This window comes from Pinus tabuliformis, chromosome 3_2 (genome assembly GCF_031772625.1).
Source record: "Pinus tabuliformis cultivar Carrire ecotype Pingquan chromosome 3_2, CPIR1, whole genome shotgun sequence".
Lineage (NCBI taxonomy): Eukaryota > Viridiplantae > Streptophyta > Pinopsida > Pinales > Pinaceae > Pinus > Pinus tabuliformis.
In genome coordinates this window covers 555703183-555727751 of record NC_142302.1, presented here as the reverse complement: position 1 = coordinate 555727751, position 24569 = coordinate 555703183, and the positions used below count along the sequence as shown (strand labels likewise).

At 39.6% G+C, this 24569-nt stretch overlaps 1 protein-coding gene across 1 annotated transcript in view; it reads left to right on the top strand.

Annotated features, from left to right (window-relative positions):
• Positions 1–24569, top strand: part of LOC149181726 (DNA mismatch repair protein MSH7-like) — a 246327-nt gene that overhangs the window by 96184 nt on the left and 125574 nt on the right. Inside the window, exons 6-8 of the mRNA XM_089414303.1 lie at positions 10178–10312; positions 10410–10443; positions 10572–10619. Of these exons, the coding sequence (XP_089270429.1) occupies positions 10178–10312; positions 10410–10443; positions 10572–10619 (217 nt within the window). The remainder of the gene's footprint in view (positions 1–10177; positions 10313–10409; positions 10444–10571; positions 10620–24569) is intronic.

The window sequence follows — 24569 nt, the reverse complement described above, 5'->3', positions numbered from 1 at the left end:
CCAAATCTGCAATACACATTCGCTGTCTTTCTCTGCGGAAACCCTGCATTGAACCCTCTCAGTCGTGCATCCTCATCACCTGCACGTACCTCTCACGTTCCTCCCTCCGCCGTCAACTTGCACGCAAACAAAACCTGCGTGTTTCTTCTCTCAGCCAGGTCCCTCTTCCCTCACCTGCACGAAAATTTGCTCCTCAGCAATTTCTCCACACTGCATTTCCCTCACCCACGAACTCCTGCAAACCTTTACGCTATCTGCTTCACGCTGTCATAGAAACCCGCAAACAGCAAGACAAACGTGGTTATCATTCTTGTGTTTATGCAGCAGATAGAACTCAGAACGCTGCCATTCCTGCGTCATTTCCACGCTCAACTCGTCGAGAACCTACTCTTGAAAGCACAAACATAGCATTCGAAATTCTTTCTACATACGTTACGAGTTTTGGTTCGGGCTGTGCGTATATTTTTGTTGTTGCGCTTCATTAAAAAAAATTAAAATTTCAGCTTCAGTCTTAGAGATACATTAGTTCATTTTTTTTTATTTCATTTCTTTAGTTTAGTTCACGTAATTTAAATTAGATTCAGATTTAGCTCATGTTTTTTTTATTTATTTAGATTTTATTTTAGTTTTAAATTTAAAATCATAAAATATAAAAAATAATAAAGACACGAAAAATTTCTTTTAATTTAGATTTGATTTTAAATTTATTTAGATTTGATTTTAAATTTATTTAGATTTTATTTTCGTTTTCTTTTTAGTTTAGATTTTATATATATGTTTCATAGTTTATGAATTTGTTTTTGTAGGTATAACATTTACCATATAAAAAAAAGGAGGTTAAAAAAAGAAAAGAAAAAGTTTTAATCTTTATATTTTATTTTTCTTATTTATTTATTTAGTTTAGCTTTTAGTTTAAATTTCTTAGGTTAGGCTTCATTTTGTTTAATTTTATGTTAAATATAAAAAACTCAAAAAATAAAAAATTCATAAACATTCAAATTTAGATTTAGAATTAGACTTTCTTTTTACCTTTGATTTCATAGCTTTAAAATCCGAAAAATTTTAGTTTAGTTTTGTATAAAAATCTCTTATAAAATTATAAAAAGCAAAAAAGGGTTTCTTTTATTTAGTTTAGAGATTTTTTTTTTAAATAAATAAATAAATAAATTTTGAAAGTTTCTTTTTTACTTTTAGGACTTTAGTTTTAGATTTAGATTTGCAGTTGTTTTATTTAGTTTTTTATAAAAAAACATATAAAAAATCTATGATTAAAAAAAAATAAAAAGGCTCTTTCTAGATTTAGTTTTGTTTTAATTTTTAGAATTAGTTTAGTTTAAATTCAAGTATTTTGATTTTTATTTGCTTTAACCTTTTTTTAGTTAGATTCTAGTTTAGTTTTTATTTAAAAAAAAATTAAAATTTATAAAAAATTTAAAATTTTACAAAATCCAAAAAAATATAAAATATAAAAAGACATAAAAACTCCTTTTATTAGACTTTAGATTTAGTGTAGATTTTAATAATTTTAAGTTTTGTTTAGTTTAGAATAATTTTAAGTTTTATTTTTATTAAGATTTTAGTTTGTTTTATTCTTAGAAAATAAAAAATAAAAATATTTAAAAATATAAAAATTAAAAAAATATTTTGAATAAAAAAAAAATTTGAAAATTTCAGTCTTGGCTCTGGAATTTCTTAGGTTTCATTCTTTTATGCTGAGGCTAAAATTTTGACCTGGGAATTGGTGTTTAATATGATTCAATGTTCATCTGAGGATTAACTGCATGAATGTGATCCCTGGTTAATATTTTACGTGATTGTTCAAAGCACTTTATCTTTCGAAATTTCAATTGCTGCAGTATCATTTAAGCATTTTCTCGCATTTGATAAAAATAAATTTTTTATTGAATGGTTGCTCTACATGGTTTCTATTTCTGCAACATCTGATAATTAATCGTTTAAACATTAAATCCGCGAGGCACTGGTCTATTAAACTTAACAAAATCAATTTAGTGCTTGTTTCTTCGTGTGTCCCAACCCAACTAGTCGACAGTTGGTCTTCATCACCTCATAGGGTCTACCCCCCTTAGCCGCGGGAGACAGGCTTAAACGGAGAGATCGGGGATCAGAGTGACAACCCCCAGTCTGAGCGTTGTCGTGTCAATCTGTGCGACAACAAAGACAATTCTTCATATCAGAATGTGCCATCCACTTGTACCATTGCAGATCAAATCCATGATAGTGGAAAAGCAGAGACAAATTGTAAAATCAGTGTCGACAATGAAAGGGAAAATCAGAAGCAAATTATAGAAGAACTAATGCGGCTGGTAAAAAATATGGAGATCAATCAAACTAATTACGCCAATGATATGAGAACTTTATGCACCCACCTGGAAAAACGTGATAAGGAGATGGAAATCATGAAAATTAAACACTCTGATCACGTAACCGACATGCAAAGTCAGCATGCTAAGGAAATTGAGACCATGAAAGCTAATCATGATAGGGAAATTAATTCTATGCAAAACAAGTTATTAACTATGGATGAATAAATGGCTATCATGACATTCGATCATAATAATTAGTTGGCTACCATGCAAGGAAATCATAAGAAAGAGATAAACTCTATGCAGCATTGCTTGATGACCATAAAAGCAAATAATGACAAAGTAATAAAAGATATGGAAGCTAGTCAAATATGTCTTCAGAATAAGTTACTGACCATGGAAGAAGACCATGCCAGGGAAATCACTGCTATGAAGTTTGAACACTCTACTCAGATGGATGCCATTAAAATACAGGTTCAAAAATTTCAACAGTGGTGAGAGGATGAAAGAAACCAGGGAATGTCAATAGATCAAAAGCCTCCTTATCTGCTGCAACAAGCTCCATCTTATTATGAGGTCCTTTGTTCCATTGAAAAGTGGCTAATTGAAGGTGACTTGGATAAAAGGGAAATTAATAATCAGGTTGATGCTCACACGATTAATCCACCAATCATAGAAGATCAAGTTATAACTCATGGCACCTGTGAGATTGATCCATCATCCTTGACAGGGCAGATGCAGAATGAAGAAAGACATGTCACGCATATCTTACATACTTCATCTGAGAGCTTTGAAGCAGAAAGTTCCATGTCATCAGTGATACAGCTTGCCACAAAGAAAAATTGCAAAAGAAGGAGAAATAGAATAAGATTTGATGCATCGGATGACCGCGAGCAACTTGATTTTCAGATAGGAAAAAGTCCTACCTTATGCAAGAATTGAACATGGCACATCCAAGAAGCAGCCGACAGATTTTCCTGAAAGTAGGCAAATGCTCAGTATACACTACATTGAACGCATCTGATGCCATGGGGCATCCTCTGTATTTCTAACCCTACTCCTTGTTTTTTAGCATTTTCATTTCTGTTTTAGGATTAGATTTACTTTTCATGTTACTGGATAGTTAATAAATGAAGAGCTTATATCTTTCTTGTGCTTAATGTTATATGATGATTTCTGGATGGACACTACTTATGTTTTGTTGTGTGTCGCATGGATGCAGATTTTGGATTCTCACATTCCTACAATGCAGCAACGTGTCCCCAAGTAGAGCCAGATGTTGACCACTACGTGTCAACTACCCATAGCAGTACACTCCCTTTTTCCGCAAAAGGGTAGCGCATGATTGTCGTATTCGTGCCATTCGACTGTCATCATCAGCCCGATCACGTTATGTTGTAAACCCAGTCTGCATGTGTAAATTGTAAATAATCTTAGCAGATCTAAGTGATGTATGTAAATTGCTTAGGCAAACCTAATTTTCTAGTGATAATCTACATTCCGGAAGGTTTTTTGTCTCACCGATCCATGATCGGCAGAGTTTTCCTTCAGCCTAACCCCAAAGCCAGAATGGATTTTGTCATTAGAATCTTAGGGGACTCTAGTGTACTTGGTCGAGCTATGTAAAAGCAATTTGGAAATAATCCTAACTATTTGGTTAGGTTATTACAAATTGCTTGATCCGCTAGATTATGTTTGTATCGCAGTATTGGGTGGTCTATGAGGATCTATGTCAAATGGGTTTTTCCCCTTGTGATGTAAAATTGTGAAAGTCATGATGTAAAGTGTCTTGAGGGTTAGAAAATAATTAATCCCCTCATGGGTCCTAGGTCCTAGGTAAAATTCCCAAAGGCTAAGTTCGAGGGTCCAATAAAAATAATAAAATAAAAAAATTAAAAAATAATTAAAAAAATTAAAAATTTAAAAATTAATTAAAAAAGATAAATAAAAATTTGAAAAATAAAATAAAATAATAAAATAATAATAAGTCAAAATTTTGAGGAAATAAATGCAAGATTTTAATTTTTTAATATATTAAAATGCATTTAAAATTTCGACGGATGAGATTAAAAGAGATTTTGATCCTCATCGACGGTCGAGATTATTTTGACATGGATCACTCAAACTAGCCGTTGGGAAATTTTCCTTTAAATAGGGTGTCAGGGGTCATTTGAGATCATTTGATCTTAGAGTCGTGTGCTAAAGAAAGTTTTCTTGTAGTCATTTTTTGTGCAATAAAGAAAGACTTTGGGGTTGAAATCTTGTTGGTGTTACTCTTCTGGAAGTGTTGTAAGATGTTTTATTTTTCTGCATAATTTTATTTTCAGCCATTGATGATAGCTTGATGAAGAGTGATTTTAAACACAGGTATGTCGTTTAGTCGCTAGGGTTTGAATGGTAGTTAAATTTCTGAATATAATTGCTGGTATCTCCATTAGATCTGGATTTTAGTATCGTTTTCTCCCTCTTTGTTAATGGTTGAATTAAGTTGTGCAGGAAATCCTTTTTTTTGAGATTACCGGGCTTTCGGGGAAGTTCTCGGCTGAACCAACCAACTCCCGGATTGCATTTTCTGAAGAGCCTAGCCAGTTTTGATCCTGGGCTTATCATTTGAAATTTTCTGGTGAATGCATGAAGGGTTTTCTGAAGCACGTCATCTTATATTCAAAATCTTAAAAAATATTTTTGTGGCATATTGACAAATCTGGCTATTTAAGAGCTTGCAACCTGTGAACTTTGTAATTATTTAGCTGGTTCTTAGGGTTTCATTTATTTTTTGCATATTCAGGTTTTGGTTGTTTGTTTTCAGGAAGAGGTTGCAGGTTGTAGATCTAAAGTCGAAATTCGATTTTGAAGCCAGATCTAGGCCCTGGAGGGTAAGATCTAGCCTCAGAACAATCTCTTGCAGAGGCATTATTCCTGCAATCTAAGTTTTTTTGGGAATATTTTAAATCTGGGAACTATCATTCGAAGGTTTTCGTTAAGAAATCTGAAGCAGAGAGGTTTAAAATTCTTATTAGATTTTTGGAAAATATTTTTAAGTTCTGGTAATTTTTTTTGTATCAATTGGCTGCCTGGTAGGGTTTCATGCTGCATAAAAATTTCGAAATTTTTTTGGGATCCTCAGGCCTCTCTCATTGCTGCTGGTGCCTTCAAAATCTCTCCACAACTGTCCTATTTTCTCCATAGCCGCCATTTGCCAATACACCTGCATCCTCTCGCAGCTCGATCTGCATCTTCAATCCGCTTCCAATCCAAGCTTTTTCGCTGGCCATTCTCACGATCCACATAAAGCCTGCAATCCTCTACTCTTTGCATTCTTGTACACTGCTATAATTGCTCCCTTTCCACGCATTAACTCCTCTTCGCTGGTAAACAATTCCCTCTGCCATCGTATTCCTTCTTCTTCAAACGCTGTCCTCTGCTCCCTTACCCCTCCTTCAGCTCCTCATCATCCGTCCAAGCTTCAACCTGCTCCGCTGCTCCATCCATCGATTTGTTGTTCAAACCACGCAAACCTGCAAGTGAACAGTCAGCAGCAAAATCGTTTTCTCCATGACGTCCACACTGCCATCCATCTCTCCTACGCAGCCTCTGTCCACCATCGAGCTGCACGTAATGTCTCCCTGCAAGCGAAATTGTAAAATTTTTTCCAGCTCCACGTTGCCATTTCAAGCTGCAAGCCAAACCCCATCCCATCGCTCCACCATCGAGCTGCCATTCCTACCCTTCTCCGTCCACCTGCAAAACACATCGAAACCTCCCATCCCCGTGTCCCTCCTCATCAGCGAAACTCTTTTGCTCCATACCGCCGTCAGAACCTGTAAACGCCTAAACGCATTTGATTTTCGTTGTCATATATTTGGTGAGGCTTCTATTTAGATTAGGGTTAGAGTTAGCATAGTTAGATTTCATAGTTTAGCTTTTATTTAGATTTTAGAATTAAATTTTTAGTATTAGATTTTAATTTTAATTAGATTTCATTTTACTTTTTCTATAGTTTAGAATTTAATTATTTTTGTTAATATTCCTATTTCATTTAGTTTTTAATAAAAAAAAATTAGTTTTTTTTTTTTTTTAATTTCAGTTCATTTGTATATATTTAGTGCTTGTCTTTTTAAATTTCATTTTCATTTAGCTTAGATTTAAATTTTTGTTTAAATTTTGACTTTAAAAATAATTTAAAAAAAAAAAATATAAAATATAAAATGTATAAAAAGCATAAAAAGTCCCTTTTAGTTTCTTTTGATTAGGCTTTAGTTTAGTTTAGATCAGATTTTATTTTTATTAGGATTTTAGTTTTGTTTTATTTTGATTTTAATCTTAGAATTTTATAAAAATATAAAAATACATAAAAATTATTTTTTTTTGAAAAGATTAACTAAAAATTGAAAATTCTTTTTGGTGTATTTTGTGGTATTTATGTTCCACTTCTTTATAGTTAAATGCGCTTAAATGTTTATCTAAAGATTAGCTATTGAAAAGTGGTGAATCATTTTGTGAGCTGGTTAGCATTTAAAATTTCGTGGTTTCTTGAAATATTGGATCTTTTGAAATTTATTTGCTAAGGCATGGCGCGTCCATTGAATATTTCGCATTTGGTAAAATTAATCATTGCTTGGATTATATAATGCGCGTTACATGTTGGAAATCTTGTAAATGTTTTCAAGCAATCATTAAATTACTTCATAAGCAACAACAGTTAATTAACTCCATAAGGCACTAGTCTTAAGCATTTAAAGATTTAATCAAATTCTAAAATTGATCAAGTGCTTGTTTTCCCCTGTTGTGTCTCCCAACCCAACTAGCTCCCAGTTGGTCTTCCTTTTCCCATATGGTCTACCCCCTTTAGCCTGCTTCAGGGAGACGGCTTAAACGGAGAGATCGGGGATCAGGGTGATAGCCCCTGGTTTGAGCATTGTCACGCTGCCTAGACAATCTATGCGACAACAAAATGCATGTAAGTTTTTTCCCCAAAAGAGAGATTGATTTGCAATGCTTGAAAATGAAATAGTGTGCAACATAAATTGTAATTATAAGCTCAATTGGAGGAATAAAATTAGATTACAAGTGTTGCATGTGTCTTATCAATGAATTAAAATGATACAAGTAATTTGCTTGAAAGTAAAATTTGTCTCAAATAGACAATGACAATAAATTGTTCCAATATCATTTTAATAATGTAGCATAAAAATGAAGCATGTATTCAAGTGTTCATGAAACAATTTACCAAGGTAAATGGTAACGAATCAATGTTTGTTAAGAATATAAAATGATTGCATGTAAATGATGAATTGTCCAAAGTAAAGTGTAAGCTTGTAGCTTCAACCAACAATGAGAAAGAGAATTCAAAGCTCAAATGAATTTGTAACAAATTTTAACTTAATGAAATATGATAGTGAGGTTGTGTTAATTCCCAATTAAAGCATGCATGTAAGTGAATGAAGTATGAAAGCTTAAACCATGCAAATGTCAATCCACCCAAGAGTAGCCTCCCTCTAAATGGGGAAATAGGATACCATGGAAGAAATCCAAAGATCTCACAAGCAATTTAGATTTTTTATTAATATTACAATGAGAAGAGGGCCCTTCAAAGTCCTCAACTAAAATTCAAGGAGAGTCCTCACAATAATTGCTTGAAACTTGGACACTAGACTTTCTTTCTTGAGAAAGTAGTGACAAGATCTTACAAAACTTATGCAAGGGAAACAAGGTGTGAGTTTCCTCCAAATGCCCACAGTTTAGAGTGGAAAATGGACATCCCTCTAATGAACTCGACTTGGCCAAAATAAGCTTCAAAAGGGCTCATGACATCTTTGGAAATCGAACACCTAACATTTGACAAAGGTCCTGCAAACACTTGTTAGATGTTGGGGGAGGTTGCTTTTCAAAATCTGTCACACAAGAGTTAGCAAAGAATCCAAATAATGACTACAAGATAAGTTAAGTATTAGTTAAAAAATCAACAAGATAAAATGTATATGTACAATTATAATTTACAAAAGGCTAAGCTAAAGAGTGAGAGTAAACTCTCGTCTTTGCTTAGCCATCTTCTAGCTCTTATATAGCAAATGAAAGAAATGAAGTACAATGCTTTTTAAAAGAGATTTAAATTTAGAAGTGCTCGGCTTGTGTATAAGCTATGTGCCAGAACCCTTGCAAAACCACTTTGTAAGATAAGACTATGAAGGCTCAAAGAACATACAAAATGAGATAGATTTGTATAGTAACAATTGTTGGTGTTGAAATTTCTAAGTCTATCTGTTAGAAATTTAATTTGTATTCTTCTGGTTTATTTCTTCTACTTGTTAAATTCGAACAAGTTATTTAAGACATATAAATATTGAAATAAACACAATACAGTCTCAAAGTCAATAGATCATTAGCTGAAAGAAAACAAACACACAAGTGACACTGTTATTTTTGGACAAATGTCCTCGGAAAAACCCAATGTGGGAAAACCGGTGCAGCTATTCTGAGGGTTTATTATTATGTAGTATTTCCTTGAGTACAATTGGGTGCCAAACTGGCTCACCTGTTAGAGAAAAATAACCGGCAGCAATACCTCTATATTCGGAAATAGGTATTCACCAACCTGTCCAACGAAACCCTCTCCAGCGACTCTGAAGCTCTGCGTTGGCCCTTTTGGCCTCTTTGTTAGCCCAAACCGCCCTGCTTCAGCGCTCTAGGCACTGCGCAGCCTCTGGGACCCTCTGCGTCACTCTAGCCGTTTTCTGTGTGGATGACGTAGTCCCTCTGGTCTCTGCGCTCTCTGTTGGGCTCTGCGTGGCCTGCTCTGGCTGCTGCTTCCAGCTCTCTGCCTCTATGCTAGTTTCTCAGCACTGTCTTTGCCTCTTTGTCCAGTACTCATTGCCCCTCGCTGTTGATCACTGATTCGACTTTGCTTAGCAACCCTGCTCTAGTAAAACGAATGACTAATCACTCTGGTGTATTCTCCAACCAACCCTCAAGCCTCCTCTTATATTTTTCTTATTGGTCCTTCAACGACTGAGATTAAATCTCTAATTGACGGCTAAGATTAGATTTGGCTTGATCCATGACTTTTGGAACCTTCTAACCCAGTTTTATATTAATACCCATTAGTATTTTATTTTTCCTAAGTTTAGACTTAGGAACTCCATTAAAAATATTAATTATTTTAGTATCTTCCAAATCGGGTACAATCTGTCCAGACTCCAAACCATTTATGGGTCTTGGAGATCTCATGTGCTTTAGCCTCTCCACCAATTTTCATTGCTAGAGCACATCTGATGCTACCCCAAATCAACAACTGGAATATCAGGCTTTGACATATTGTAGTTCAAGGTATGCAATCTTTCATTGGATTGAAAGAAGTTGCATTGCTAGATAAGCAATTTAATCACAAAATTTGATCCTTTTTTATTTGTATTTTCTCTCTCTTTGGTAGTGGATGCAAATGCAGTTTATTTCTTTTATTTTTCTTTCTTATTTGTTGTAGGTGTTTGATGGTGAGACTATCGTGGAAAATCACAAGATTTACAGAAAAATGTTATTTGAGTGCTAGGTCAAACCTTTGGTTTTTTGGGTTACGAGTGCAATTTACAGAAAAATGTTATTTGAGTTCTAGGTCAAACCTGTGTTTTTTTGGGTTACTAGTGCAATTGGAGCATATTTGTAAAAATATGCTTCCCAACATTATAGTCGATTAACAAATCAATGCTTAAGAGTGTTCTATTTCAAATCTAGTTATCCATCTTGAGGGTTGTTAATAGTTTACATTGCTGGTGGTTTTCATTGTTTCTCACATGCTTCTAATTTGCGTAGCTCATGCTATTGGTTTAGTTCTCATGTTATTGGTTTAATTTATCTAGGAAACAGCTGGCAGGGAAAATGATGCTTCAGTTGCATATGGATTTGCATTTGTTGATGCTGCTGCTTGTCAATTCTTTGTCGGTTCATTATCAGATGACTCATCCTGTTCTGCTTTGGGATCATTGCTTATGCAAGTAAGTTATGTTACTCTGTTGCCACTAGGGCAGTCTTTTGAGATATCAGCAAGGCATTTTGATTATAGTACAAAACTGAAATAATGTTTTTTTACAGGTGTCACCACGAGAGCTATTATTTGAGACTGGAGGTAGTTACTCATTCTAATAATCTGGTTTCTTCTTTGAATCCAATAGAAGTATAGCGTGCTTTTAATTTTCCTTTCTTGAATAATGTGGGTCAGAAGTATATGATAGTATACTTTGTTGCTTGTTGCAGGACTATCTAAAGAAACCTGGAAGTCACTTAAAAAGTATTCGAGTTTAGGTTGTAAGCTCATCTGACTAACATTGTTGGCTCCATTATAGAAAGTTAGAAACCTTTTTTCTTATAGTTGATACCCAGGCAGCAGTCTTTCTGTCTCTCCCTTGATGCATAGTTTGGGCTTTGTTTATTACAAAGAGTATATGGTCTTTATGTAAATTTGTTTTAATTTTATTATTCCAGTCATTACATTCAGTAGTTGCTATGGATATGAAGCATGTGTATTATGCTATTCTGTTTTTTGTTTGCATGACGATGAAAATCTCAAATTATGTTATTTATCTATCAAAAATAACAGTTTTTGATCGGGTCAGCTCCAATACTGTTATTGTAACGTATAAAACACATCTAAGAAACTTTTATCATCATCTAGACTAATGGCAGAACTTCACAGGTGTATTTCACATGCAATGAAATTCTCATTTTGTTAGGCCTAATTTTTTTAATTTTATTACTCCATTCACTAGTTCGCTACTCGTTTGATTCAATGGTAAGAAAATAATTTTTCAGGTTCCCTTTCCTTCCACCTACTTATTTCTATGATTAACATAATCAACTTGCTTGCCTAGTGGAACTTTCTCTACCTATAATTGCCAGTGGAGGGTTAGTGAATTTCTTTTATTTTCCAATAAATGGAAAATCTTGATCCCAATCTTAAGGTAGCTAGGTAGGTAGGTAAGTAAGATAAAGGTTATCTTGTTTATGCTATACCTCGAACAGCAAAGGGTGGGCACGAAATGCTAAAGATATTTTTGAAAGTTTTTTTAAGCATATCCATTCTCAAGAGAAAGGCTATAAAATGAAATAAATGCCTAGTTGTTTTCTAAAGCAAAATAATTTTGAGTTGAAATTTCCAAAAATACATAAAAAGGTACTTTCTTCTTAATAAAGATAAAAAATAGTTTTCACGTGTTTTTCCTTGTTACTGCTTTTCATGGTTTTCCAGAGCTTAACGTAGTAGGTGATAGCATGCAATCTTTCTTGACACTCTTGGGGGTACATAGGTAGTATGCCCTTGTTGTCAACATTTCACAAAGTACTTGAAGGTAGTTTGAATCATACTTCTAGGTCAATTAGTTTGAATTTGTGTGACTTGGCTATAATTTTCTTACATTTAAGAGATTTCTGTTGAATGGTGTTGTCATTGATGCCAACATTGGTCCTTGAACACTCTTAATATTCGTCTAGGTTGCATTGATTGGAAGCTCCAAACAACAAGAAGCCCTAGGAAGTCATGATTCCTGGCATTTAACGAGGATTTTGAATGGGAAAAACTGTGAACTTGCTTGCAAAACCGTCTTCATTTGATTCTCCTCGTTGTGCCAATTCCAATGGTAGGTGGCAAGCCTCATAACTCCTCACAGTTGAAGAGATATGCTCGATCAAAGTTGGAGGCCCATTCTATGGTCAAGGGACCCCAAAGAATATGCTACAAGCAATTTTTTTTCAAAATTAATTTGGGCCTATCTTTTCAATGTAAAAAGAGAATAAATTATTAAATAATTGAATCAAAGTCTGCCTAAGGTTTGTTGGGAAATTTGGCTCCAAAGTTAAATTTTGAAATTCAAATTTTCAAGTCGGATCAAAGGGTTTAAGGGCTAGACAACCTCTCTAGTATGTCGTTCCTCTTGTATAAATACAATGGCTCAAATTCATTCAACTTCAATTTTTTGATCTGTCAACAAGACCTATCTTTTCGCAAGCAGTTCTAAGGCCAGAGCTTCAATTCTTATCTTGCATGAGAGGCCAAGAGCTTTGAAGCACGTATTCTTAAATTTTGATTCCTTTTTGGGGAATTGTTTGTGTTTCGTTTCGGCCCTAAAATGTCACACCACTACGGCTCTCTTGATGTTGAATCTCAACATATTTTATTGATCATTCAAGTGTCTTGAAGTGTATGTTGATTTTTGTGTAGCTTGGGAGGTACTCCAAGCCCTAGTGTTCGAGGGTTGGAGGTCAAAGCGCCACAAGTAGGCTTGTGGGCTTAGAACCCAAGCCTAGGGTTGTGCACCCATTGCAATTTGGGCCAAAACCATGAGCTCATCTCGACATGTGATGGATGAGGATGACAGCTCTCGGCGAGATGATTCTAACGCAACAAGAATCATCCAATTCTGAGTTGTAGAAATGTAGTTATGAATTTTTGAAGATTAGTGATGGAGTTTTCACACACGTGTTAAGGTCGGCTTGGTGTTAAGTTGACTTAACTAGTTATGGAAATCCCTAGAATGACGTTTTGAGAAACCCCTCATTTGTGTATAAATAGAGGTTGAGGGAGAAGCATTTTCTCATCCAATTTGTGCAACATTCATTTTGGAGGAGAGCTCGTTGGAGAGGTTATCTCTGTGCCCTAGCCGCAACAAAAGAAGGGTGGACACCAGCAAAGGTTTAGGTCTGTGTCAAGGGTATTTGTAGGTTACAAAGGGCTGGTTGGAAGCTAAGTTTTGCTGGAGGAAGGGCTAAGGCCCTGTTCTTGAAGGCCGCACCAAAAGATTGGACAACAAGGTGATTTTGAGAATTGTTTAGGGCTAGTTTTGCAGGCCGAGATTGCAGGAAGGGAGTCGAGGGCAGAGGTAAGGTTTGTTTGCTGTCTAAGGGCTACGTTGAGGGTTGGAACCTCTATCTTAGCAAGCTGTGGAAGGAGGATAGACCTGTGGTAAGGCCACAAGCCCTTAACCACACAGAAAGGCTATGCGTTGGGCTGTTATGGGGTTAATTGAAGCCCTAAACTAGCAGTGTGGGGGCATAAAGATAACAACTCTGGTTGGAGGCCTTGAATGGGGTTAAATATGTGTTTGAAGGGTGTTTTGTGCTACAATAAGGTTGAGTGCTAGGCCGCAGGCTATAGCATCTCAATGAGGGCAAGCGTGAGGGCTGTTCTATACCCTATCTTTTCAGCAAGGTGGAGGAGACCTTGTAATGTCCCTTCCTAATAATTTTCCCAAGGTGAGGAGAAAATCAATTTTGGCAATTTTGATATTTTTGGCGTAGGAAAATTCGTGGGAAAACTGAGGAGAAAAGGGGTCGATGTGCTTTTAGTGGATTGTGGGGGCCACTCACCCAACCAAAAATACGCACCCCATGAAGGCAATTCGAATTTCCTAAGTGGGGATCGAAATATTTGATGGGACCCATGTGGGGCCCAAGGGAGAAAGCATAAATAGGAGGAAGCGATCAGCATTTGGGGCCTTTTGATCATTTGAGAATTTCATTGTTGCTTTGGTTGTTTAGCTCAGCTACAAAGTGCTGTTTAGCACAAGAGCTTCCCAAGGAGTGAAGCTCATCCCTCTCTTCGGTGGACTTCGAGTGCCACCCTAGGAGGGCTTCCATTGCCCACATCGAATTGTCATCTTGTGGAGGAGAATTTGTAGCAGGATAGTCAGTCATACACCCAGTTCGAACTACAGATTGGAGGAACTGCATCATCCTCACTTAGGACTATGCAATCACTAGAGGGGGGAATCTTGATTGGAGGTTTAGCTGGAGGATTTGGGAGTTGGGTTGTGGAGAGATTGTTGGGAGTATGATTTGGGGAGGTTCCCAGCCTTGTGGGAGCAATTTACAACAGTTTCAGCTGCAGGCAGTGAGAGGAGGGCCAATCCCTAGGGGGTCGAAATTGGCAGGTCAAACCAGGCAAAACCCTTTCTGGGTTCTTCTAGGTTTTTGGAGAGGAGTACATCCCCAAAGTTGCAGAAATTTATGGGTTGTTTTGAGGGGGTAAATCAGTGCTGGAATTCATCCAGCAGAGTTGTTTTGAGGGAACAACGTAGTATTTTGGGTGCAACAGAGATTACAACAGCTGGGCACTATTGTATCATCCATCTGAGGCTTGTAGCTTGCCTTGTACCATAGTTTTAAAACTTCGACTCCGACTCCGACTCGGCTGAGGATCGACTCCGACTCCGACTCCGACTCCGAAACGGTAATGACTTGGCCGGCTCGATTTCAATGACTTGGTCGTTGTAAAAAATACATTAAATATTTTTTTTTTTTATAAAAAAACATAATTTTAAAGATTTTAAACATAATTTTAAAGATTTTCATTCATGTTCCCAAACACACAACATTATAATATAGATGGAAGACAACATATGATCAAAGTAGGCTCATGAACCAATCCATTATATCAAAATGGTACCCAATGGCAATACATAGTCAACTGTCATACATGATCAAAGACTCAAAACAAAAAACACATAACCAAGGAGGCTAGAAATGGCCTCTACAACAAAAGTAAACTGTGACGGTGACCAGACTCCAGTACTAGTACTACTGGCTAGTAGCTACTGCCAGAGGAGCCAAGATCATGTCGATCAATCTCTGGATCATCATCATCAGAGTCAGACAGGGGGCCCCATGGCTCCTCGTCATCATCATCATCTCCAACTGCATCTGTAGAAGTGGTACCACTAGCAGGCTGTGCAACTGTAGTAGATGCAAGCTGAGATAGAGTAGATATGCGGCTGCGCTTCTGTCATGGCTGAGCAGAGGAAGCACCTACAATTGGAGTCCTTGTTGGCTGTGAGACTGAGGCTCGTGGATTGGGATCTGCATTCAACTGAACAGGCTGAACAACATGTTCAAGTTCAACTGATGTCTCGAAATCTAAATCTAAATCAAGATCCTCATCAGGATCAAACTCTGCTGGACGACTCTCCACTACCCAATCTGATGTTGGATCAATGTCTTCCAACACAATGGGATCTGAATCAGGTCCTTTGTTAAGCAAATGGTTTCATCTGAGCCGAAGGTTGTATTGGACATAAACTAGATCATTTAACCGTTTTTGATCCAAATGGTTTCTCTTCTTTGTGTGAATCCTCTCAAAGACAGACCAATTGCGTTCACACCCAGATGCACTGCAAGTTTGATTCAAAATATGAATTACAAACCTTTGCAATTCAGAACAATGGCCACCAAAGGCCTCCCACCATTGTGCTGCAAAAAACATAGGAGTGTAATCAGTTAGCTCAACAAAATTACAAATTATATCTAACTTTCTGATTATAAACGATTTAACAAACTTAAAAAAAAAAGTAAAACTATTAAGAATTTGAAAATTGAAATTTTTGTTTACCTGGCTCATCTGCTTCTCTTGCAATCTTTGCTAGGTTCTTCCCAAAGGTACCTGATGCATTGTTGAAGGTTGTGACTTGTCGGTGTATCTCCAGCTGATCAGACTCCAATGGGATCATGCGATCAATGCAATCAATCAGTCCATCTCTGACCTCCCCCCTCAAAGCTCCTGACTCCTTAGCTTTATAATGATACCGTGGGTTCAAAAAATACCCAGCTGCATGTATAGGGCGATGGAGTTGATTGTTCCATCTTTCATCAATGATTGCCCAAATGGGCCCATACTTTGCCACTCTATCCTTGTACACCGTCTTTATTTGCTCCTTTGCTTGATCCATAGCCTCATAAATGAAGCCCATAGCCAACCTTTCCTCATCCACCAACCGCAACACCTTAACTAGTGGCTCAGCAAGCTTCACAATGTCTGCTGCCTGTGTCCAAAAAGTTTCTTCATAGACTTTCCTTTTCAATTCTTTGCCTTCCGGTTTGTTAGACCAATTGCTTTGATTCCATTCATCACTAGAAAACATATTTTGCAAGTTTCTATGTTGGGAAAGCATAGATTGCAATGTCAAAAAATGTGTAGCAAATCTAGTGATGGCAAACCTAATAATATCCTTGCCCCCAGTGTGTTTCCTCATGAGGCTCAAAATCAATGTATGACTGTAGATAAATTTTGTTATGCTTTTGGCATGATCTATAGTGTTTTTGACCCAATCTAATTTTCCAATATCCTCAAGCATGAGGTCTATGCAATGTGCAGCGCATGGGTCCAAAAGATGGTCTTGTGTTTTTCCTCTAATAGTTTACCAACAAGAACATAGTTAGAGGCATTATCTGTGATGATTTGAACAACATTAGCCACCCCCACCTCCTCAACAACCTGATCCAATAGCTGAAACAACAAGTGGCCATCTTTTATCTTATCAGATGCATCAACTGATTTTAAAAACATGGTTCCCTGTGGGCAGAAGACAAGAAAGTTTATGATGGTACGATTTCTTTGATCAGTCCATCCATCTGACATGATGGTACACCTTGTTCTTGCCCATGAGTCCTTGAACTCTTGCAAATACTCATTAATGGATTGAATTTCTTTCTGCAAACGAAACCCCCTTAGCTCATGCATAGTAGGACCTTTGAAGCCTTTTCCAGCAGCATGTATGGCATCAAACATAGGCTCATAATATGGTGAACGAGCAACATTAAAGGGGATATCAGCATCATACCACCATCTATCTATGTACTCACAAGCAGTCTCTCTCAATTCTTTCTTCCAATGGTCATCTAAAGTGGGTTGCATTTGAGTTTTACTAACTTCAGGACCATGTGCATCTGATGGAGAGGAAGGAGTGAAATAACTTTTGATAGTCACATCACCCTTTTTCATTCTACCCTTTCCCTTATCTTGAACAGAACCAAAAGAGGGAGGAACATATCGGAAAGGGTTGGATGTATCAGTTTGAGGGATAGAGGAAGAACCCTCAAAATCATAATGGGGGTTGGTAGCCATCATTTTTTGTATCTTCCTCCCAATTTCAGCCTGTATGTCTCTTTGCCTAGCCTTATCTTCTTTAAATTTCTCAAAGCTGGCCAACAAATGCTTCCTAATCTCCCCAATTTCTGGTGAGGTACATGGGGTAATTTGGCCTCTAATCCCTGCCAAGTGTTGTTTCAGCCTATTAATGCCCCCAGGACCTTCCTTAATTTTCCTATGGCAAAATTTGCATTGCATTTGACTATCAACCATTTCAACATATGCCCAAGCAGGATCTCTTGCTCTAGGTGCCATTATTTGACTAGGAAATGAAAGCAAACAATTTGAAAATGAAAAAAAAAACATTGATTCGATGTCCATTTATTTGACAAAAAACACTCTCTAAGCTTTCCAGATATGCACCTAAAATTTACTAAGCAAAAACAGATTTATAGAGGAGAAAAAAATACCTCCAGGCACAAACTGCCTCCTCAAGCTTGCTCCAAGAATCAGCTCCTCAATGCTGCTCCAAATGGCTGCCCAAGAAGCTCCTCACTCCAGCTACAATGCTCCTCCAATACTCCTCACTGCTGCTCCAAAAACAAGCTCAAGAACTGCTCACTAACTCTCAAAGAAGACTCTCACTCAAATGCATAAGATTGCTGTGAGAGAATGAGAGCACTTGAGTGTGTTAAATAGGGTTTGGGAGGGGGAAATGGACCCCAAATGACATTTAGCAAATTCATATAACACCTTGGAGTCCAAACCAATCAGAAATCACCTTAAAAATCCATTTAAAAATATTAAATCGTTGTTTAACGTGTTCTGGGCCGGCTTTTTGTGACTCGGCCGAGTCATAACGGAAACAGCCGAGTTGGCCGAGTCAGCCATGACTCAATGACTCGGCCAAACGTACTGTTTCAAAGGCCGAGTCATGGCTGAGGGCATCGGCTCGGATCAACTCGACTGTTTCGGTATCGAAACGACCGTTTTTTAAAACAATGCCTTGTACAATTTCAAGTGCACTCCTTCCATCTTATATTGTACTCCAACAATTATAATTAATGAAAATTGACCAATTTGGTGTTTCGGGCAGAATTTCTGTTTACATGTGCGTTTATTGAGTAAATTTCTGTTTTGTAATTGTTGCATGTCTTTGTTATCTCGGTAAATTTCTACTTTGGAATATTATAGTGGTATCGGAGCATGTTCTTGGCCAGAGTGGGCAACAAGAGCGGGTGATGCCACCGAGATACCAAGGACTGGTTTTCCATAGAGGCCGTGGTAGAGGCAGAGGCAGGGGTCAAGGTAGAGAAGAGGGGCCAAACCCATTCTTAGACACCGAAGTGGATAACATCAAAGGCAGGATGGAGAACCAGGAAGAGAATGAGCAACCCAGACAGAGGAACACAGACTAGGTCTTAGAGGAGCTACTGAGGGCCAACCAACAAATGATGAGGCAAGGGCAGTTGATGATGGACATGATGCAGCAGGTGATGGGCCTGCAGATGGGTGGAAGGCCAGAGGGAGAACCTCAAGGTGAAGGGGGTTCCAGAGCGGGAGGAGGCAGTCATACCTATCAGCCTCCACACACCCCACAACATGGGCAAGTTGATCGCCCCACAATGCCTCATTTCATGGAGGAGGCAGAGCTAGAGAGGGAGTCGAACCCAATTGCGGATTTGGTACATTCTGTCACATCAGGCATTGATGAGTACGAGGGGATGGATGGCTAGATCAAGAGGGTGATGTCTTTTGGAGAGGACATTCACGTCAAGGAGAGGCGCGCAACTGGTGTTGGAGGCCACTATAGAGGAGGAGCATCCAACAAAGATGTGCAAAAGCTATTGGGGAAGATCACACTCCCAAATTTTGATGGGTCAACAAAGAGCTCAACTAGGGCATGGATCCAGAAACTTGATATATAATTTCACCTGAATCCCATGAGGGGAGCTGATGCCATACGCTTTGCCACCCTTCACTTGGAGGGTGATGCCCAGAAGTGGTGGTATCATGGGTTGATCACGTTGGGGCACCTTCACATCACCACTTATATGGGGTTCACCAGGAGATCATTGGAGAGGTTTGTAAGGAAGGACCCGAAGCTACACTTCCGGGAGATGGCCCACTTGAGACAGACTGGCAGCACAGAGGTCTACATTACAGACATTACAGAGTTCCAGAGACTTGCAGTGATGGTGACAGATATTTTGGAGGCATGACTAATCATGCTGTTTGTGGAGGGGCTTGCTGAGCCTCTGTGTGGCTGGGTGAGAGCTTACAAGCCCACATCACTACATGATGCCATTTCTAGGACCCGAGACATGATTGATGCAGTGCCCAAGAACTGGGCTTTTGTTCCCACCAGACCCACAGCTCCATCGGGGAACAAAGATGCGAGGTCAGCACAGAGAGATGGAGGACGTAGCTAGCTCGACGATGACACTAGGATGGACCTTAGGAGGAGGAGGTTGTGCTTCATGTGCCAGGAGCCTTGGGCACCAGGGCACAAGTGTACCAAGGGCAAAGCCCATTTCATCGAGGTGTTTTCGGATAGTGAGCCTAAGGAGGAGGAGGTCGAGGTAGGAGAGGAGCCGGGAGATGAGGGGGGACCATCAGCAGGAGGGCCACCACCACCACCACCTAGAGGAGGGTCGTTTGCCCCAACTGGGGGAGTCCTCTTTTCACTTTGGGGTGTGTCGAATTATTTGACACTTCAGATCAGGGGGATTGTAAAGGGGCAACCTATGTTAGTCTTGGTTGACAGTGGGGCCAACCACAATTTTATTGATGCTTAGATGGTGGAGCGTAGGGGCATCCAGACAGTTACATTTGAGGGGTTCTCAGTTTTGGTACCCAAAGACGGACCATGCAGTGTACCAAGTATGTGCCTGGGTTGACCTTGAAGATGGGGAACTACCCACTCACTGATCATTTCTGTGGTTGATGCCCTAGACACCAATGTGGTGTTGGGTGTCTAGTGGTTGTGTACATTGGGGAAGGTCACGAATGATTGGTAGAAACTCGATATGGAGTTCCAAGTTCCGGATGGGAAGCCGGTAATACTGAGGGGCATGCACTCTTATCCCTCTTAGATAGTTTCAGCCCAGCGGATGGAGGCAGATATGCGCCATGGAGATGTGGAGTGGGCAGTTGAGCTACGGATTTCGGAGTTGGGGATAAAGACACAGGTCACACATCCAGATATACCAGCCCTGTTGAAGAAACACCAAGGGGTTTTTGGGGATGTCCCACCAGGTAGATCACTAGACCGTGGGTTTGAGCACACCATTGAGTTAGAGGAGGGGGTGAACGCAGTCATCGCCACCCCTTATAGGCACTCGAAGGCCTATAAGGATGAGATAGAGCAGGCCATGCAGGAGTTGTTGAGGTTGGGGCACACAGACCTAGCTCTAGTCCATTTGCTTCTTACATGGTGCTGGTGAAGAAGGAAGATGGGACATTGCACATGTGCATAGACTACCGGGCTCTCAATATAAAGACCTTGAAGAACAGGTACCCCATTCCGCGCATAGATGAGCTAATGGATGAGCTTAGGGGAGCTAAATACTTCTCTAAGATAGATCTGCGCTCAGGGTACCACCAGATTCGCATGAGGGAGTAGGATATCCCGAAGATTGTCTTTCGCTGCCATTACAGACACTTTGAGTTCTTGGTGATGCCCTTTGGGCCAACCAATGCTCCGGCCACATTCCAATCCTATATGAATCATGTGTTTCGTAGACAGTTGAGATGTTTTGTTCTAGTCTTCTTTGACGGCATACTCATTTACAACAGAACATGGGAGGAGCATCTTCAACATTTGGAGGAGGTGCTCCGCATACTTGAGGAGTAGCAGCTGTATGCGAAGTTGTCCAAATGTGAGTTTGGGCTAATAGAGATGTTGTACTTAGGGCATGTGATTGGGGAGGATGGAGTGAAGGTGCATTAGAAGAAGATTCAGGCAATTCTAGATTGGCCCACACCCAGGAACGTGACAGAGCTGAGGGGTTTCTTGGGCATTTGTACGTACTACCAGAGATTTGTGAGAGGGTTCTCATAGCTTGCAGCACCTCTTACGGATTTGACGAAGAGGGGAGATTTTGGGTGGACGTAGGTGGCAGAGGAGGCCTTCACACGCCTCAAGAGGGCCATGAGCAGCTGTTCAGTCTTAGCTTTGACGGATTTTACACAGCGATTTGTGCAAGAGTGCGATGTGTTTGGTGAAGGGATTGGGGTCGTTTTGACACAGGGGCGGCATCCTATTGCGTTCGAGAGCAGGGAATTGCAGCCTCACAAGTGGTTGTACTTTGTGTACGACAAGGAGATGTTGGCAGTGATGCATGTGCTGGCCAAATTCAGACAGTATTTAGTGGGCAACTGATTCAAAGTGAAGACGGATCACAATAGTCTTCGCTTCCTCCTTGAGCAGTAGTCCTTAGAGGAGAGGTAACATAAATGGGTGAGTAAGCTCCAGGCTTACGATTTTGAGATAGAGTATGTGAAGGGAAAACACAACGTGGTAGCTGATGCCCTCTCTAGGAGATCCGCAACTCTATCTTTGATGGATGTCACACAAGATTCGAAGGCTCAACTATTGGTTGATTACTCCAAGGATAGGCAGGCTTGCGACATTTTGGATGGCATACACCGAGATGACTGATTTTGGGTGATGGATGATGTGATATACTACAAGGACTGGATTTATTTAGTGCTAGGATCTTAGTTGGAGAAGAGGATCATGCAGGCAGCCCATGATTCTCCACTAGCAGGGCACCCAGGTTTCCTCAAGACATACTGTACCGTCAGGGAGAGGTTCTCCTAGCAGGGTCTTAAAGGAGATGTGATGAAACATGTGAGAGAGTGCATGGATTGCTAGAGGAACAAAGTGGAGCTGAGTCACCAAGCCGGTTTGCTGCAACTGCTCCCCATTCCGAAGAGGAAGTGGGAGAGCATATCTATGGATTTCATCACAAGACTTCCAGCAGCATAGGGGCGGGACTACATCTATGTGGTGGTCAATACACTGACCAAGTTTGCCCACTTTGCTATTCCAACGAGATCTTCAGTCTCTCCAGGTGGCCGAGTTGTTCTTTTGGGAGGTTTTTCGGCTGCATGGTCTCCCCAAGACCATTGTGAGTGATAGGGACAACAAGTTTATGGGGGCTTTTTGGTAGGAGTTGTTCCGGTTAGTGGGTACAGAACTTACACCCAACACTAGCTATCATCCCCAAACCGACGGGCAAACAGAGATCGTGAACAAGTGGCTGGAAGGGTACCTGCGCAACTACGTGACTGGACAACAGAGAGCATGGGTCAAGTGGCTACACCTCAGGGAGTTCTTCTACAACACTACTTATCACATGTCCATCGGTATGACCCCTTTCCGAGCACTTTATGGGTATGATGCACTTTCTTTTTCTGACATGGTGTTTGGAGATAGCAAGGCCCCAGGGGCAAAGGATTGGGTTCAAGAGAGCCAGGAGATTCTCCGAGCTCTCAAGAACAACTTGTAGGTGGCCCAAAATTAGCAAAAGGTCTATGCTGATAAACACAAGGCAGAGAGACACTTTGAGGTAGGGGACCTTATGTCTACAGCCATACAAGAAATCTACGCTCAAGTAGAAAGGGGCAAAGAAGCTTCGCCCACAGTTTTATGCGCCGTATAAGGTGGTCTGGAAGGTGGGAGAGGTGGCCTATTAATTAGAGCTACCTAAGGAGAGCCGGATTCACAACGTGGTCCACATTTCATGCCTAAAAAAGGCATTGGGATAGAATATCACAGTAGCAGTTGAGTTGCCTCCCTTAGATGATGAGGGGCACTTGGTTTTGACATCAGAGATCGTATTGGAGACCCGGGAGAAGCGATTGAGGAATAGGGTGATCCGGGAGTAACTGGTCAAATGGAAGGATTTACCAGAAGAGGATGCCACGTGGGAAAGTGAACAAATCTTGCAGCATCCAGTTTTGCAGTTGCTTGGGGACAAGCAACATCTGGGAGGGGAGGACTGTAATGTCCCTTCCTAATAATTTTCCCAAGGTGAGGAGAAAATCAATTTTGGCAATTTTGATATTTTTGGCTTTAGGAAAATTTGTGGGAGAACTTAGGAGAAAGGGGGTCGATGTGCTTTTAGTGGATTGTGGGGGCCACTCACCCACCCAAAAATACGCACCCCATGAAGGCAATTCGAATTTCCTAAGTGGGGATCGAAATATTTGATGGGACCCACGTGGGGCCCAAGGGAAAAACATAAATAGGAGGAAGTGAGCAGCATTTGGGGCCTTTTGATCATTTGAGAATTTCATTGTTGCTTTGGCTATTTAGCTAAGCTACAAAGTGTTGTTCAACACAAGAGCTTGCCAAGGAGTGAAGCACATCCCTCTATTCTATGGACTTCGAGTGCCACCCTAGGAGGGCTTCCATTGCCCACATCGAATTATCATCTTGTGCAGGAGAATTTGCAGCAGGATAGTCAGTCATACACCCAGTTCAAACTGTCGATTGGAGGGACTGCATCATCCTCACTTAGGACTGTGTAATCACTAGAGGGGGAATCTTGGTTGGAGGTTTTAGCCGGAGGATTTGGGAGCCAGGTTGTGGAGAGATTGTTGGGAGTCTGATTTGGGGGGGTTTCCAGCCTTGTGGCAGCAAGTTACAGCAGTTTCAGCTGCCGTCAGTGAGAACCAGCGTTGGAGGAGGGCCAATCCCTAGGGGGTCGAAATTGGCAGGTCAAACCAGGCAAAACCCTTCTGGGTTCTTTTGGGTTTTTGGAGAGGAGTACATCCCCAAAGTTGCAGAAATTTCTGGGTTGTTTTGAGGGGGTAAATCAGAGTCGGAAGTCAGCTAGCAGAGGGAACAACGCAGTATTTTGGGTGCAACAAAGATTACAACAACTGGGCACTATTGTATCATCCACTTGAGGCTTGTAGCATTCCTTCCATCTTATATTGTACTCCAACAATTATAATTAATGAAAATTGGCCAATTTGGTGTTCTGGGCAGAATTTTTGTTTACTTGTGTGTGATCTGGATTTAAACAGGAACGTAACAAATTACAGAGATAACCATAAATACAGAGATACAACAGAAATTAATACTTCATTTCATTAATATAAAATACTGAAAAATGCTTACAAATAGAAATGGAAATAAACTAGCTCTGGCGATGGTAGCTTATCTCTAAGGAGAGATGTGGCGGCTACATGCCTTTGAACTATCTTACAATGAGGCTCGAAGGCCTATTTATTGTTGTGAAACAATGGAAAACCCTAAACATGCAAAATCCTAACCCTAGGAGATGAAGTGCCAAACTATGGGCCCCATTTTGGGTAAATTGGTACATCAACTTCCTGGGGTCGTAACTTTGGTATACGATCTCTGTTTGATGCGCACAATACCT